The sequence below is a fragment of the Corvus moneduloides genome, chromosome 5 (genome assembly GCF_009650955.1).
Source record: "Corvus moneduloides isolate bCorMon1 chromosome 5, bCorMon1.pri, whole genome shotgun sequence".
In the NCBI taxonomy this organism is placed as follows: Eukaryota; Metazoa; Chordata; class Aves; order Passeriformes; family Corvidae; genus Corvus; species Corvus moneduloides.
In genome coordinates, this window is record NC_045480.1 from 41,286,912 (window position 1) to 41,301,477 (window position 14,566).

Here is a 14,566-nt window from a genome sequence, read left to right on the forward strand (position 1 = left end):
AACAGATTTCAGCTGGTTACTTCAAATACAACTTTTTCACTTCTCTTTTTAGCCCTGCCCATTACAGAACACTTTAAAATTACTCATACATCTGTAGGTTTCAAGTCCGACTTATTACCAATTCCAGCATCTCTCCTCTTTAAGAACTGCAATATCTGCATAAAATGCAAATGGAGCAGCATTTGGTATGCCGTGACATTATTTTTAAAGAATGGAGTTAGATGGTGGAGCAGTTACTATTTTAAGGGGGTTCTTCACTATTTTGAAAAGTGTGATAGATTCACTATTGAGAATGCAGCTTTTTTCAGGGAACATGCAATAAACATGATCTTATTTGGGGAAAAAGGAGAAGGGCTATAATGAAACTGTTTAACTGGAAAGAGCTGTGGTAAGAACAGTTGAAGGCAATGGTAACATGGGTTTACTGTTAGGAAGCCTGTGTCCAAAGTGCTGACAGATTAAGTGACTTAAGCACCAACTAGTGGGATGCTGGCAAACCCAATGACTGTTACAGCCTCCTATCTAGTTTAGCAACCTGCCTACCCTCCAGCCAGCCTTCTGGGGAGCAAGGGAATTTAATGAGTCAAGAGATTCCATGCAAGCATTTGCAAGGGCAAAGGTTTTGAAAAGGTGTCATATATTTACAGTTTTCACTGTTGCCTTTTTAATTTCAGGAAAAGGTGAAGTTAACCATTCCTCAGAGATGTAGCTGCTGACAAGTTGTTTTCTGAGGCGATCTTGCCAGATGACTTACTCCTGCTCTTTTCTCTCCAGGAACTTTAATTGTATTGAAGCATCCCTACCCACGGGAAGTGGAAGAACCTTCCATTTATGAGTCTGTCCGAGTTCACACTGCAATGCAGACGGGAAGGACAGAAAGTGACCTTGTCCCAAATGCTCCCTCAGTAAGTGGTGTTCTGGTGGGAGGGGTGCTTCTGGCCTGAGTCTAGCATGATTGCAGGAGTGAGCTATGGAGTAAGACTGGTTATTAATCCCTTTATGGGTTTGTAAATACAGGAAGTCTTTGCCAAACAAGGCAAAAAAAATACAGATTTGCTCAGTACAGTCCCATGGCAAATAAAGACTTTTATAATTGTTGTCACTTCCATGCTGTCCCTGGGAAAACATCGTCTGCGGCTGACCTAGGTGAGTCTGACTATCCAAACGAATATAGGAAAGATTTTCATTCTCATGTTATCTTTTAGAATCCTTTATCATTATTAACATTATCATGAACTAAAAAAACAAATACACACAAAAAAATCATCATATACATTTGGGCCAGCTGTTCTGACATTTGAGACTCACTTGGACAGCAATTAGAGTCTCTAAATCCCTTGTAACTCATATCTAAGTAAGACAGGTGGTTTCTCCAGAACAGTTTGCTCTGGACAGAGAGGAAAGTATTTAAATTCTATGCTATATTTTTGGGGAAAAGAGGAAGAGTTATGTTAATATGGATTAATGAAGTTGCTAGAACAACCACTTCTGATGTGTCTCATAACTAACCCTTCATTGCCAAGTTGCACTTTAACCTCCAAATAAGCTTAACTTCCACATACCACCAATAAAAAGGTAATATTTTTTCAAGAACAAGTGGTAACTTGGCAAGATTTTGATTTTCAGAGCTCTGCAGTCTCACAGCCAGGCCTCTACACAGAGTTTCAGTATCTGAGAAGTCATAAGGTCCAAGTGCCACTCATGATGCCAGAGAAACAGTTCAAACCCCAATTTTTCAAAAAGCACATTGAACATAAAAGGTTTTTCCTCTCAAGCATGGGCCTGTTTGAGAGAAGAGAAGAGCTCAGTAAAAGAGTACTTTCCCCTGTTTGCATTTGAGGAGCATTTTCTGGGGATAATTCCACTGTCAGCCAAACCCCCATGTGCTTCTGGTCACAACACATACCGAGGCAACCATCCAGCTTCACTACATAAAGTGTAACTGCAGCTATTTTGCTGTGTTTGGTTGAGAAGGCACAGGCCAGAAGCCCACTGAGCGAGGCACAGTCTAGGGGGCTGCCTTCAGAGCCAGCACAGGTCCATGTTTACCCTAGTGGTGGATCCAGCCACCTGAGGGGAGTGTTGGAGTGAGGGCAAGTGGCTGTGGGGAATTTCCCAAAGAACAGGCTGCTGATCCATCTTCCTGATACTGGCAAAGAGGGGGATGTGGGAGGTAGAAGCAGAGCTCAGTCTCTAAGCCAAATCCCTTTCCTTGTTACTTCACAGCTTGGTACCAAAGAAGGATATTTGATAAAACAAGGCAAAATAGTCAAGGTAAGGAAAACTTACTCATTGCTTCCACCCTGTGATCACCCACAGAAGCTAAAGACAGTGTGGGGCTGAAATTGGTTCACCTATATTTCCCTGCAGAGAGGAACAATTTGTGTTTTGGGCAACAACAAAGCACAACTGTAAACCAGAGCAAGTGAGCAGCTTTAAAAGTTTTTCTTTCCTTAGAAGTGTCAGACTAAACTCTCCCAAGACAGTTACCATCCGTTCTTGATCTTTCAGAACTGGAAGACAAGGTGGTTTACACTGCATAGGAATGAACTTAAGTATTTCAAAGACCAGACAGTAAGTAGCAAACACCAGTTCTACCATTTAAACACCTCTACAGGCAGCTGCAGCCTCCTTGTATCTCTGGCTTTTCACACCTGTATTCACAGCTTCCCAAGCTAAAGCTTCCCATACTGTCAGAGGGCTAAAACCTGTCAAGTAAAGTCAGTTTTGTTGATGACTTCAACAAGAGAAAGTAATTTTTACAGCTGGAAAACATTTACTGTGCTCTGCCAGTCTTAGCTACTGAATAGAGTTTACAGGGCTTTTTTATACAGAATAGTTCAGGTTGGAAGGGACCTCAAGGAACATCTACTTCCAAGCCTTCCACCACAGGCAGGAACACCTTCCACTAGACCAGGTTGCTCCAAGCCTTGTCCAACCTGGCCTAGAATACATTTTTGGGTTGCTTTGTTAAGTGGATTTTAAGCTACCAGCACAACACAACCTTTATTGGTAGGTTAGACCTAACAGAGAGCATGCTGCTGAAATGGTTCTAAGAATACTGGTAGTATCCTTTGCATTCTTTGATTTCATCCTTTTATTTCAAGTGGTCTCACAACATACATAGAAAACCATTCATTTAAAAATTCCTTCTGACAAAGATTAACCTGCGGCATCTGGGAAAAAACGTTGGGTTCTTACAGTCACTGCTCCATTTCTATCTTAATCTGAGTAAACATAAGAAATACCTCTGGAGTTCCTTTGCCCTTACAATGCCTCTGTTTGAGGTTCATCCATAAACACAGCCAAACTGTTCTCCTCTGCTCCTCTGCCATGCCCTATTTCAAGCCTCTGACAGATTTTTACAAGAGCAGACACAACTGTCTTCTCTCACCAAACATTGCCATTTACAAACAGTTAGGTTTTTGCAAAGCTTTCCATCAGTTTTTCTTTCAGTTCAAGACAACTTAAGTTTGCAGGATAGCATTTCCAAGAGCAGCACTCCATTAGTTACTTACCAGGCAAGAAGGTGTCTCCGTCAGGAATATGACTTCCTTCCAGGCAGTAGCTCCAGTGTCGCCTGGCACTCCTGTTGTTGCTGTGGGGTTGCAGGTAGCTACAGGTGAGCAGCTTGCAGCTGACCCTGGGATAGCATTTGGTAGCACACCACAGCACAAGGGGCTTTCTTCTAATGTAGGGTATTACTAACAGCCACTGAGCCAGCAAAAAAAATAAAGAAAGATAAGAAAGCAACAGACACCTCCATACACCTGATGAAGGACCATGGAAAACAGCTAAAGGTGTTTGGGCAGAAGGCAATTAAGCTGCCTCTTCTGATGTCTTAACAGCGTGAGGCTGAAACAAATGGAAGAAGAACTCTCACACCTAGGGAGAATGAAACTCCTAAGGGAGATGGGTTGCTGTTATACACAGTCTATGTCCCTGCACCTGGGCTTGTCCAAAAAAACTTTTACATATATATATATATATATATATATATATATATATATATATGTATGTATGTATGTGTGTGTGTGTGTGTGTGTGTGTGTTTCTTTCTCAGGCAGCCAAACCTATCACTCCTGCTGCAAGCACTGCTTTAGCTCTGCTTCTACATTTTCCCTTACCCAGCTTCATCCTTTTAAGGCACTAAGGAATTAATTAAATCTCCAACAGCTGGCTAGGTCTGATAAGAGCTATACCATGCCTTTGTTTCTGAAAACCTTAGCTGAAAATGATACCAGATTTGCTGCTGTGTTAGTTATATTCTAAGGCATCAGCCATGCCCTCAGCAGCCTCCATGTAGCTTAAACATTCCTGCAGCAGAGATCTCTCTTGTTTGTCCAGATGTGAACTGTCCTGCATTTTTCATATGAAGCTCACTTCATATGATAATAGCACTGATGTTATGCTTGCTAGTTTGGGCTTAGAGTGTTACAGCTATGGTAGCTATGCCTGGAAAAACCTATGAAGGTGCCTGTAAAGGTCTAGATGCACTGAAGATGAACTGAGATAGCCTTATCTTCTGTTTTCTTGTGTCCACATTTTAAAACCATTTTCCCTTCAAGGCCACGGAACCGATTCGAGCACTTGACTTAACTGAATGCTCAGCTGTGCAATTTGACTATTCCCAGGAAAGAGTCAATTGTTTCTGGTGAGTTGTAGCACTTTCTCCATCTTGCTGAGAAGGTCAAAATAGAAAGGGAATTTTGAAATATAAACAATGCATGCTTCTGAAAGGTCCCTTGGTGGTTGTGACCCTGCTCATCCTCTTTCTGTCTTTTTCTGTCAGCTAATCTCTGTCAGTCCTGCATGACTGCCAAATTACTCCTGGCAAAAGGTGGGCCCATGTGTAGTGGGCATTTCTAATTCTGTAAGCATCTGTAATCATCACCTAGACTCATGCATGGTGGGGTCAGACACTGCTACAGGTCACATGGTAACCTCTTCTGTGCCCAGATGGTCATTTATCCTTATGGACCTGGGGCAGCATCTCCCTGAGCTGTAAACGACTGTCACCCATTCTTGGTTAACTCCCTGGTGACTGAATGGGAGCACAGCCTCCCTACCCTGCTCTGTCTAAGCAACTGTTGGTACAGGCCAGCTGAGCTCAGTTTTGGGGAGAACTGCCAGTTGTCCTAGCCATTTAAGAAAGCTTCGTTTACTTACAGCTTGGTGTTCCCACTAAGGACATACTACCTGTGTGCAAAAACTGGGATAGAAGCAGATGAGTGGATTAAAATACTGCGGTGGAAACTGGTAAGGTGATGTGTGCTGTTACATGGCAGCAGCTGGTACTGCCATCATAAACCGCCCCCAGGACTGTGCCACCCAAGTGCTACAGTGCTCAGCACCTGCAACAATGGAGTACTTGGCTTCCAGGCCAGCTAGACTGGAAGACACCATTTTCACATAATCACAGAATCAATTAGGTTGGAAGGGACCTCTGAAATCAGCAAGTCCAACTTTTGATCTATCACCACCTTGTCAGCTAGACACCCAGTCTTTTTTTAAACACCTACAGGAATGGTGACTCCACCACCTTCCTGGGCAGCCCATTCCAATGTTTAACAACCCTTTCTGTGAAGAAATTCCTCCTGATACTGAGATTAAACTTCTCCTGGCACAGCTTGAGGCCACGTCCTCTCATCCTGTCACTGGCTGCCTGGGAGAAGAGGCCAACCCCCACCTGGCTACACCCTCCTTTCAGGGAGTTAGAGTGATAAGGTCACCCCTGAGCCTCCTCTTCCGCAGGCTAAATACCCCCACCTCCATCAGCTGCTCCTCATGGGACTTGTGATCCAGCCCCTTCCCCCCCACTGGCCTTTTCTGGACTCACTCAGGCACCTTCCTGAACTGAGGGGCCCAGAACTGGACACAGCAGTTGAGGTGTGGCCTCACCAGTTCCAAGCACAGGGGCATAATGTATCTGCCTGCAAACCCACTTCAGCATTTTCGGGATGCACTTTTAACAGGCATGCTCATTAGTAAGAAAAAATTACATCCATCTCTAAGGATGTCATTATGTGCTGGTAACCGTGGATCATCAGCACAAACTGCTTATCCTAGGTCACGAAGGCAGGAATGAGAAGACAATGTAAAGGCTTGAAAGCACTACTTCCTAAAAACTACCAGGAACTGGGTTGGTTGTACTCACCCCCACACACACAGACAAGCAATAATGGATTGTCTTTCTGTTGCAGTCACAAATAAGGAAGCAGCTGGAGGAGCGCAACGCCACCCTCAGTTCCTAGCTGTGTGCCAGCGCTCCTGCTCCACTGGCAGGAACCGCCTCTCTCCAAGGGAAAGGCATTGCTTACCAGAGGGCAACTTCACCTCTGCAGTGCTGTCTGTGCCCCCACCCAGATGTCACCCAGCTCTGCACACACAGGATCCTGCAGCTCTGGGGCTGCCGAGTCACACGTGGGGACAGTTGCAAAACCACAGCGTGGGTTTGATACATGTGGTGTGTACACCTGTAACGCACTTAATTCAAACACCTGCCAACCAAGCACAGAAGTGGTCACTGTTCAAAACTTTTGTGGTTATTCAGAGCACTCTTAATAATTTATTGCAAGCTCCATCACAACTAACCATTGGTATCATATTCTGTAACCTTGAGCCTCTTACTTAAAATGGGTCCTTTCTGGAAACATTAAATATCTTTTTATTACCTGTTTAGGCTTTAAACCAAAAGAAAAATGATAGAAGTACATTTTGTAAATAGTATCTATATTGCAATCCAGAGAGTATTTCAAGGCCCTTTTTCAATATCCCAGATGCATGACACTTAGATCTGGTTAAACACATTTTTACCACAGTGATGGCTACAAGTGAACACTTGTTTCAAACAGCATCTGTAGGTAATGGCGAGCAGCATCCTGCAAGCACACTTCTATACAAACCAGGGTTATGAGAAACAGTAGCTGCTTCCTGGCACTCCTAGCACACGTTTAACAGCATTGTGGCTCACTACAGAGACAAGAAGTGGAACCCCAGGACACTGGTGCTGTACTCAAAATAGATGTTCCATTTGGAAGAAAAGTTTGACACACTAGAGAGGCTCAAGACCAGCTTGACCCAGCTGCAAGATCCCCTGAGCACTCCTGTGCCTCCTCAAGGAGCGGGGAAAGAGGGGGGACTCTCTCTCCCTACATAATGCTCAAATTTATGCTGAAACAGCATCTGTTCCCTCTCCTGCTATGCAACACTGTGGCCTGTGTTTGGTAATGCTTGTGCAGCAGGTGTTTGATAATTGCCTTTACTGGGAGAAGAGTGCAGAAGAGGAAGGCAAAAGTACACTGGAAGAAGAAGAAAAACCTAGACTTGGACATATGGACAGCATTTTATTTCAGCTTAGAAATTCAAAGTATTTGTAAATATTTTTATACAGACTGTTTTCTGAGTAAAATGTCATTATAAAACTACCACAGGTCTTTATATTCCTATACTGTATTGTTAAAGCTTTGTCCTCCTTTCTCCCTTAATGAAGCTTTAACAAACTGGCATCTCCCATTTAGTTAAAAACCTTTGCTGAGTTTGTGTGAGAAAGAGGCAGCATAAGGGGAAGAGAGAGATTATATTCTCCAACAGCATCACTGTTCTGTGAAAATGGCTTGGAAATGGAGCTTGTAGGGAAACCACAAATGCAGCCTTCCCTTTTTACACCAACAGCCTGCCTCACAAAACACTGGAGACATTATTCAGCACATGGTGTCACAAACTGAAGCCAGTGAAAGAAACAGCAGTTGGGTGGCTGTGGAAGCTGTCGCAGACAGATGGGTTGAGCAGCAGCAAACAGCAAAGGGAGGCCTTTGCTGGAACACAAACATATTTTGCCAGAAATACACACACTTTCCAGCTGCTTCTGTAATGACCAGCAACAGAAGTCCCATTCCAGCTTAGTTTAAATGGAAAAGGGTTGACTGACAAGCTGTATTCTCTTTTTGAGCCAAGAACTCCCAGTTGTCATTTCCAGCACCGCTGTTTCCCCCCCATCCTGCCTGATGCACCAAAGGTGGATGAGGTGTGAACAAGGGACCACGGCATCCTCTTTCCCAGCCTGGGGCAGAGACCCGCAGTGCTTGGCAGCTGTCACAAGGGGACATGGAAGGGAACAACGGGGTGGGGCTGAGAGCACAGGACTGACCCCCAGCAATAGGATCTCTGCACTGCCCTAGGACTCTGTATCATTACTGCCCAACTGAGAGACACACTGGTTAGTTTTCAGCCTGTAAATTCACGGATTTTGGACATTTACAAACAATTAAGAGACTTGTTCTCTCTATAGACAAGCAGATGTGCTGTGGGGTATTACAGTGCAACAGAAGAGTGGACCAGGCTCTGTCATTTAAAAATACTGTATTTTATTTATATTTATTTGCTTAAGAAAACCTAAGGGTAAATAAGCTGAGAGTGTCACCAGTGATGAACCCACACAAAGACTATGAGACATGAGATCTTCACAACCGTATTACACAAAAAAACCCATGAAGAAGTGAGACATTGGGTGCTTTTAGCTAGGCATCATGAAAAATCCCTAAAGCAACAGCTTTTATAGAAACAGCTTTCTTCCTAGTGGAAGCAGGATGCAGCTAGCATCCAGATTAGTAGCACTCCCTTGCCAAAGTACCACCCGTGTAAGAAAGCTGGGACATTACTGATTGTACCAACACATCATCGCTAACACATGCCCTCGCAATGCCTCCAACCACATCTCTGCTCACTCTCTCCACCTGGTCTGCTTTCCCACACATAGTGGTGGCCGGCCTGAGGACACACCCTGCCATGTGCCTGGTGCCCTGTAAAGCAAGAGATCTGGGGGTTGCTCCTTTGAGCCAAGGGCATCGCGCCGACCTGGCTCAGTTGGCTGAGCTAAACTCCATGGGAGCTATTTTGGTGGGCTCTCCAGTACTGCACAATACAAGAAGCATGGCCTAAAGTCACATCCACCTACAACACTCTAGTAGATCTTTTCAGATTCAGTACTATGTACAATTTACTCTTACTTAGTGTACTAAGGAGCTGTGATATTTCTTCCGAGATGTGTTATTTGACTGATGATTATTGAATCTTTCTGTCCACTGGGCTGCAGAGGAATGCTGCACTCTGGCTATACCATCAGGCTAAGAAACTTCAACAACCTGCCTCAGTTCTTCAAACAGGGGTGTGAGCTCCTTCTCTAAACTTACAATCAGCCCTGGAAAGAGAGAAGAGACAGAATATTTCATCAAACAACATCACTGAGAAGCCTCTCTCCAAAGCCCGCAGCTCTCTCCCCCTCCCAGGTCACAGGCAGTGTTTTTCAAAGCCTGAAATGTCCCATGTGAGCCACTCATTTTCCTGTGAACAGTGGGGAGCACCCCCAGGCAGGGTGTCTAAAGCCCCTGGCACTAAAAGAGGCACCCAGTGCAGCACACCTCTCCCCCACTACTGTGTTGCCACTTCCCATAGCTGCTGAGGCCCAGGCAGCTGTGCCAGAATGAAATCCCTTCTGCTCATATTCATTAGCCAATGCCCTCATGAGCAAGGCTAGGGTCTGGCTGAAGGATTTCCCTATCCCACAGAACTGAAGACAAATCTGCACATGTTCCTGCAGAATGTTAACTGGACTGAGAGAAAGGGACTGAACAGCTGTTTTGTACAGCACAGTACCTGCCAGTGCAGCAAGAGCGAGGTTAATCACAGGAGAAATATGCTTCTAGAAGAATTAACAACTTCAGCAAGCCACCTAAAATCTGTGAATTTTGACTCACACCTTTTCCTTCTCACCTTCACAATATGCCGACAAAATTCACAGCAGGAGCAAAGTTAATATAGCTTGAAGTGAATTCAGGGAATTTATTTTCAATTATTAAAATACTTGGGCCTTAAAATAGCGCAATATTTAAAATAAATGAGAAGACCTACCTGTGTTGGCATTGCTGCTGGCAATGAAACTCACTACCAAAGGCAAGCGATTGAACTGCACCACCTGCAAGGAGAGAGAAGTGCTCAGCCAGCAGCTAACACATGTTGGATGTCAGGGCTCTGATACACTGGAAAGCCACCTCTGTGGCTCTTGCTCCTGTTTGTCCTTTAAACTGAGGAGGCTGCTTGTTTCAGAAAGAATTTATATGGAAAGCATTTGTGTATCTATTTCTTAAGATTCAGGGTTAAAAACACCAACAGAACTTACGCTACAGTACACGGAGCGGCACATGGAGAACCTGGCATTTCCCTCCGCCTCCACATTCTATAGTGTGTTGTCCACCAGAACTCTACCTCAGCTGCAACCCCTGCAGAGTACCACACCCTCCACAGGAAACAGGAAGGCAGGCAGCTTTATTTTTCTACAATACTGTTCCCTGTACAGAAGTATCTGTTCTTCTATTAACAGGGAACTGGCACCTTGGGCACAACAGCAAGCTAGATGCATTAAGAGAATCAAAGCAATGTATTAATGTGTGCAAACTAACTCATTCACCCATTTATTTTCCAAACAAAGCTTGACACACTGTAGGCTAAACAGCTGGTCAGTTTACTGCAGTCACAATAAAAAGCTCTCAAGACCACCAGAACTCATGAAGGAGCAGAAATGCAGTAGATGATGGGCTTCTGGACACAAATAATCAGTTTTTGAAAAATGTGAGTGTATTTCAAAGCTTTCTTACCTCAAAGCCATACTGACAGCAAGATTAGCTATGAAGTAGGCTGCATGCACTTAATTACTATTAGGTGTCCCTAATTATAAACAAACACTGTTTATAAAAGAGCACATAAACCCTTCATAACAGATTCATAAGACTATATGAGCAACACTGCAAATTCACAATTACTACCTGTTAAGAAGACTTTCCCATTTTCAACCAGGAAATCTCAAGTTTTGAGAAATATAAGAAGTTTAATAAATAGTGTGAAAGTTTGGCTTCATGATTTAAGCTGTGTAAGAAATAAACCACAATTACTTCAACAACAGCCTAGTGAAAATCCACCTTAAACAACTTAAGGAGATTAAACAACCCTCTTTCTCTTGCTCAATGTAATGTAGGAACAGCTCAAGTCACTGAGGACAATGCACACTGACATTACTCACCTGGTATGTATTGTAATAGCAGATGATACTTTTGTTTTTAGAGAGTCCTAATTTACTGCCCTGATCTGTGGCAAGGGCAAAGGTGGACAGAAAGCCAGGTCGCAGTGCATGTTCTGGAGCATTATCATTGGCAACTAGAACAAAACAAGAAAATCCTTATCTCTACATGGTGTCTCTGACTGCATCCCAAACCCCCATCCAGCTTAGTGCTCTGCCAAAAGCTGATCTGCTGCTGGGGAACATGCAACACATCTGAGGTGCTCCCACAGGAACACAAGACAGTCTCCATGAGCAGTACATCATTTAATGCTCTGTGTATGATCAAAGCTCATTATACCAGCATCCTTCCTAGGAAAAGTCTTTTCCTTTAGGATAAACAGCCTGTGCTGATGTCCCTTTGTTTCCATGTCCTTCACTACACCCATTCCAGCCTTTGAACTGATTACTGCCATACAATCACTTGAGTGCAAACAGGTGAAGATGTGCAAGTTCTGCTGAGTGTTTCAATACTTTGGGGCATTAAGCAAAATAAATCCGCAATACTTGAATCTTTGTATCCCTAAACTACTGTACTCACAACCTGAAAACATCTGAAACAAGGACTGCAGAACACAAAAACTAGAGTACCAAAAAAACGCAACTAAACATGTGTAAAAGCTGGATACAACTCTTTCTGAGCACAGACCAACCCAGCCAACAAAACACTGCCAAGCTCTGTCTACTACTTAGTATCAATTTGCCTGTGAGGGACTTGAAGATACAAGGACCTTACAGCACTGCAAACCCCTATCACTGAGGAAAACTTCCATGAACTACAATTACTGAGGGCACAAACAAAAGGACATATTTAAAGAGGTATATAATCAACTACTGAACTTTAAATAAAAGTCCAATTTAATTCTACCACTTGGGATATTCAGTTATTTGGAATAACCATGAAAATTTTTCTGTACTTCTCCACCCCCTGCTGTTCAATCAGGATTTCAGCTAGAGCACAGTGAGAAGCTGAGGTTACCTTTGATAACAGGCACACCATCTCTATCTGAGACTACAATAGCATGAAGACCTTCAACACTAGGAGAAAAAAAAAAAGGAAGAAAAAAAGAAGAGACACCATTTAAAAAACACAGTAATTAGTAGGAAAGATTTTTTTGTGTGAACGAATGCGCAAGGAAGGGGAAAACATTGAAAAAAAGTGATGTCTTCACTAATTCAGCATTGTTCTGTTTAGTACAGGTAGTACAGGTCTGGTGGCCCCAATAAAAAGAAGGACATGGAACTGCTGGAGCACTTCCCCTATGAAGACACACTGAGGAAGTTGGGGCTGTTCAGCCTGGAGAAGGGAAGGTTGAGTGGAGACCTCATAGCAACCTTCCAGTGTCTGAAGGGGGTTTACAGAGAAGCTGGAGAGCGACTCTTAATCAGGAACTGCAGTTACAGGACAAAGAGTAATAGGTACAAATTGAAAACCGGGAAATTTAGGTTAGATATTAGGAAGAATTTTTTTACTCTGATACTAGAACAGGCTAGCCAGGAAGGCTGTGGATACCCCACCCTGGCAGTATTCAGGGCCAGGCTGGATGGGGCTCTGAGCAACCTGGTCTAGTGGGAGGTGTCCCTGCCCATGGCAGGGGGTTGGCACTGGATGGCCCTCGCCGCCCGCCCCGCGTTACCTCGGTAGCTTCTTGTACAGGAACCGCTTCAGGTCCTGCGGGCAGAGACAGGCGGCGCGTTACTCAAGGCCGCTCCGAGCGGGCGGGGCGGCTCCGGAGCTCCCTCCCCGCCCGACCCGGCCCGGCCCGGCCCCAGCCCGGCCCGGCCCCAGCCCGGCCCGACCGCGGCATCCCCCGACCCCACCCCTGCCAGAAGCCAACCGCCCGCGTCCCGCCCGCCCCGCGGAGCCGCACTCACGTCGGCCATGGCTGGGGCCCGCCCGGTGCTGCTGACGCCGCCACCTCCGCGGGCCTGCGAGACAAGACGAGAGGCCGCCCCGTCAACGTAGGCACGGCCGCCGCCTCCGAGGAGGGGAGCGGCCGGAGGGAGGCCGCGCGTTCTCTCTCTCCCCGAGGCCCGGCCGGCCGCCACCCCCCGCCCGCTGCCGTGGTACAGCCGTTCCCAGCCACCCCGGGAAGGGCGCGCGGCTCGGCCGAGACCACCGCGCACCGGGAGGGGGGTGCGGGAGGCTGCGCTGCGCTGCGCTGCCCTGGCCGCCCCGCCGTACCTGTCCGCGCCCCCGGCGCGCCCCGCACGGCTCCGTCGCCGCTTCCCCTTGGAGCCGCTGTCACATGAGCGACGGCACCGCCCTCCCGGCCCCGGAACCGCTTCCCCGCCGCCTCCGCCCCGGCAGCAAAACAAACCAAAACCAAAACAAACCGTAGCGTTTCAGTTAAAGAAAAACAACAACAAAAAAGAAACGTCTGTTTCTGCCGAGTAGAGTCACTGCCAGTTTTATTCTTCCAGTGTTGCCTATTCCCCCTACTTTTGGATCTAGTCCATCAAACGATGGACCTGCAGGCTAATAATAAAACAGCTAATGTGAGGAAATGAAATAGATTAATTTAGTAGATCCCTACAGTAAAACAATGGTAACTGCATATCTGTCTTTAAAGTCTTGTATCAGAATGCAGGACCCCCGTGGTAGATCTAAAAAAACCCCAACCCTGCTCAGCATGTAACAATGCTTTTTCTCTAAAAAAAGAGAGCTGCTACAGGCCAAGCACAGAATCACAGAATCAATTAGGTTGGAAAAGACCTCCCAGATCACTGAGTCCAACCTTTGACCGAACACCACCTTGTTAACCTGACCATGGCACTGAGTGCCACATCCAGTCTTTCCTCAAATACCTCCAGCAACAGTGATTCCATCACTTCACTGGGCAGCCCGTTCCAATATGAAATCACCCTTTCTGTGAAGAATTTCTTGCTAACGTCTAACCTGAACCTCCCCTGGCACAGCTTGAGGCCATTTCCTCTCTTCCTGTCACTGGCTGTCTGGGAGAAGAGGCCGACCCCCACCTGGTTACACCCTCCTATCAGGGAGTTGTAGAGCGGTAAGGTGCCCCCTGAGCCTCCTCTTCTCCAGGCTGAACACCCCCAGCTCCCTCAGCTACTCCTCATAGGACTTGTGCTCCAGACCCTTCCCTGGCTGCGTTGTCCTCTACTCACTCCTGTACCTCAGTGTCTTGTAGTGAGGGGCCAGAACTGGACACAGCCCTTGAGGTGTGGCCTCACCAGTGGTGAGTAGAGAGGGACAATCCCTGCCCTGGTCCTGCTGGCCACACTGTTTAATGTTTCGCCACTGCTGACCAGCACCTCAGGTCCTTTTCCACCGGGCAGCTTCCCAGCCACTCTGTCCCCAGCCTGTGGCACTGCCCGGGGTTGCTGTGACCCAAGGACAGGACTCGGCCCTCAGCCTTGTTGAACCTCATTCCGTTGGTCTCAGCCCATTGATCCAGCCTGTCCAGATCCCCTGCAGAGCCTTCCTATCCTCCA

The 14,566-nt window shown here is 45.9% G+C and overlaps 2 protein-coding genes across 5 annotated transcripts in view; one reads left to right on the plus strand and one right to left on the minus strand.

The window, feature by feature from the left end:
* The window catches only part of DAPP1 (dual adaptor of phosphotyrosine and 3-phosphoinositides 1), a 55,184-nt gene extending 47,757 nt beyond the window's left edge, over positions 1-7,427 (plus strand). For 2 of the 4 annotated variants that reach the window (XM_032109454.1, XM_032109458.1), the window contains exons 4-9: positions 775-905; positions 2,227-2,274; positions 2,512-2,574; positions 4,569-4,654; positions 5,172-5,259; positions 6,204-7,427. In XM_032109454.1, coding sequence (XP_031965345.1) covers positions 775-905; positions 2,227-2,274; positions 2,512-2,574; positions 4,569-4,654; positions 5,172-5,259; positions 6,204-6,254 — 467 coding nt within the window. In that variant the 3' untranslated portion in view covers positions 6,255-7,427. The remainder of the gene's footprint in view (positions 1-774; positions 906-2,226; positions 2,275-2,511; positions 2,575-4,568; positions 4,655-5,171; positions 5,260-6,203) is intronic. The other 2 variants (XM_032109457.1, XM_032109455.1) reach the window with 2 other exon arrangements.
* Positions 7,428-8,344: 917 nt separating this feature from the next.
* LAMTOR3 (late endosomal/lysosomal adaptor, MAPK and MTOR activator 3) lies at positions 8,345-13,380 on the minus strand. Its single transcript, XM_032109465.1, has 7 exons — positions 13,296-13,380; positions 12,986-13,039; positions 12,748-12,782; positions 12,090-12,148; positions 11,075-11,208; positions 9,910-9,973; positions 8,345-9,199 (listed from the first exon to the last, which is right to left on the minus strand). Exons 2-7 carry the CDS (start codon positions 12,992-12,994, stop codon positions 9,126-9,128), a joined length of 375 nt encoding a protein of 124 aa, XP_031965356.1. The 5' UTR covers positions 12,995-13,039; positions 13,296-13,380; the 3' UTR covers positions 8,345-9,125.
* Between the last annotated feature and the right edge of the window lie 1,186 nt (positions 13,381-14,566).

Coding starts and splice junctions, on each gene's coding strand:
- LAMTOR3 (XM_032109465.1), bottom strand. Junction 12,149..12,747: donor CTGTACAAGAAGCTACCGAG/GTAACGCGGGGC, acceptor TTTTTCTCCTAG/TGTTGAAGGTCTTCATGCTA. Junction 9,200..9,909: donor CAGCAGCAATGCCAACACAG/GTAGGTCTTCTC, acceptor CTCTCTTTCCAG/GGCTGATTGTAAGTTTAGAG.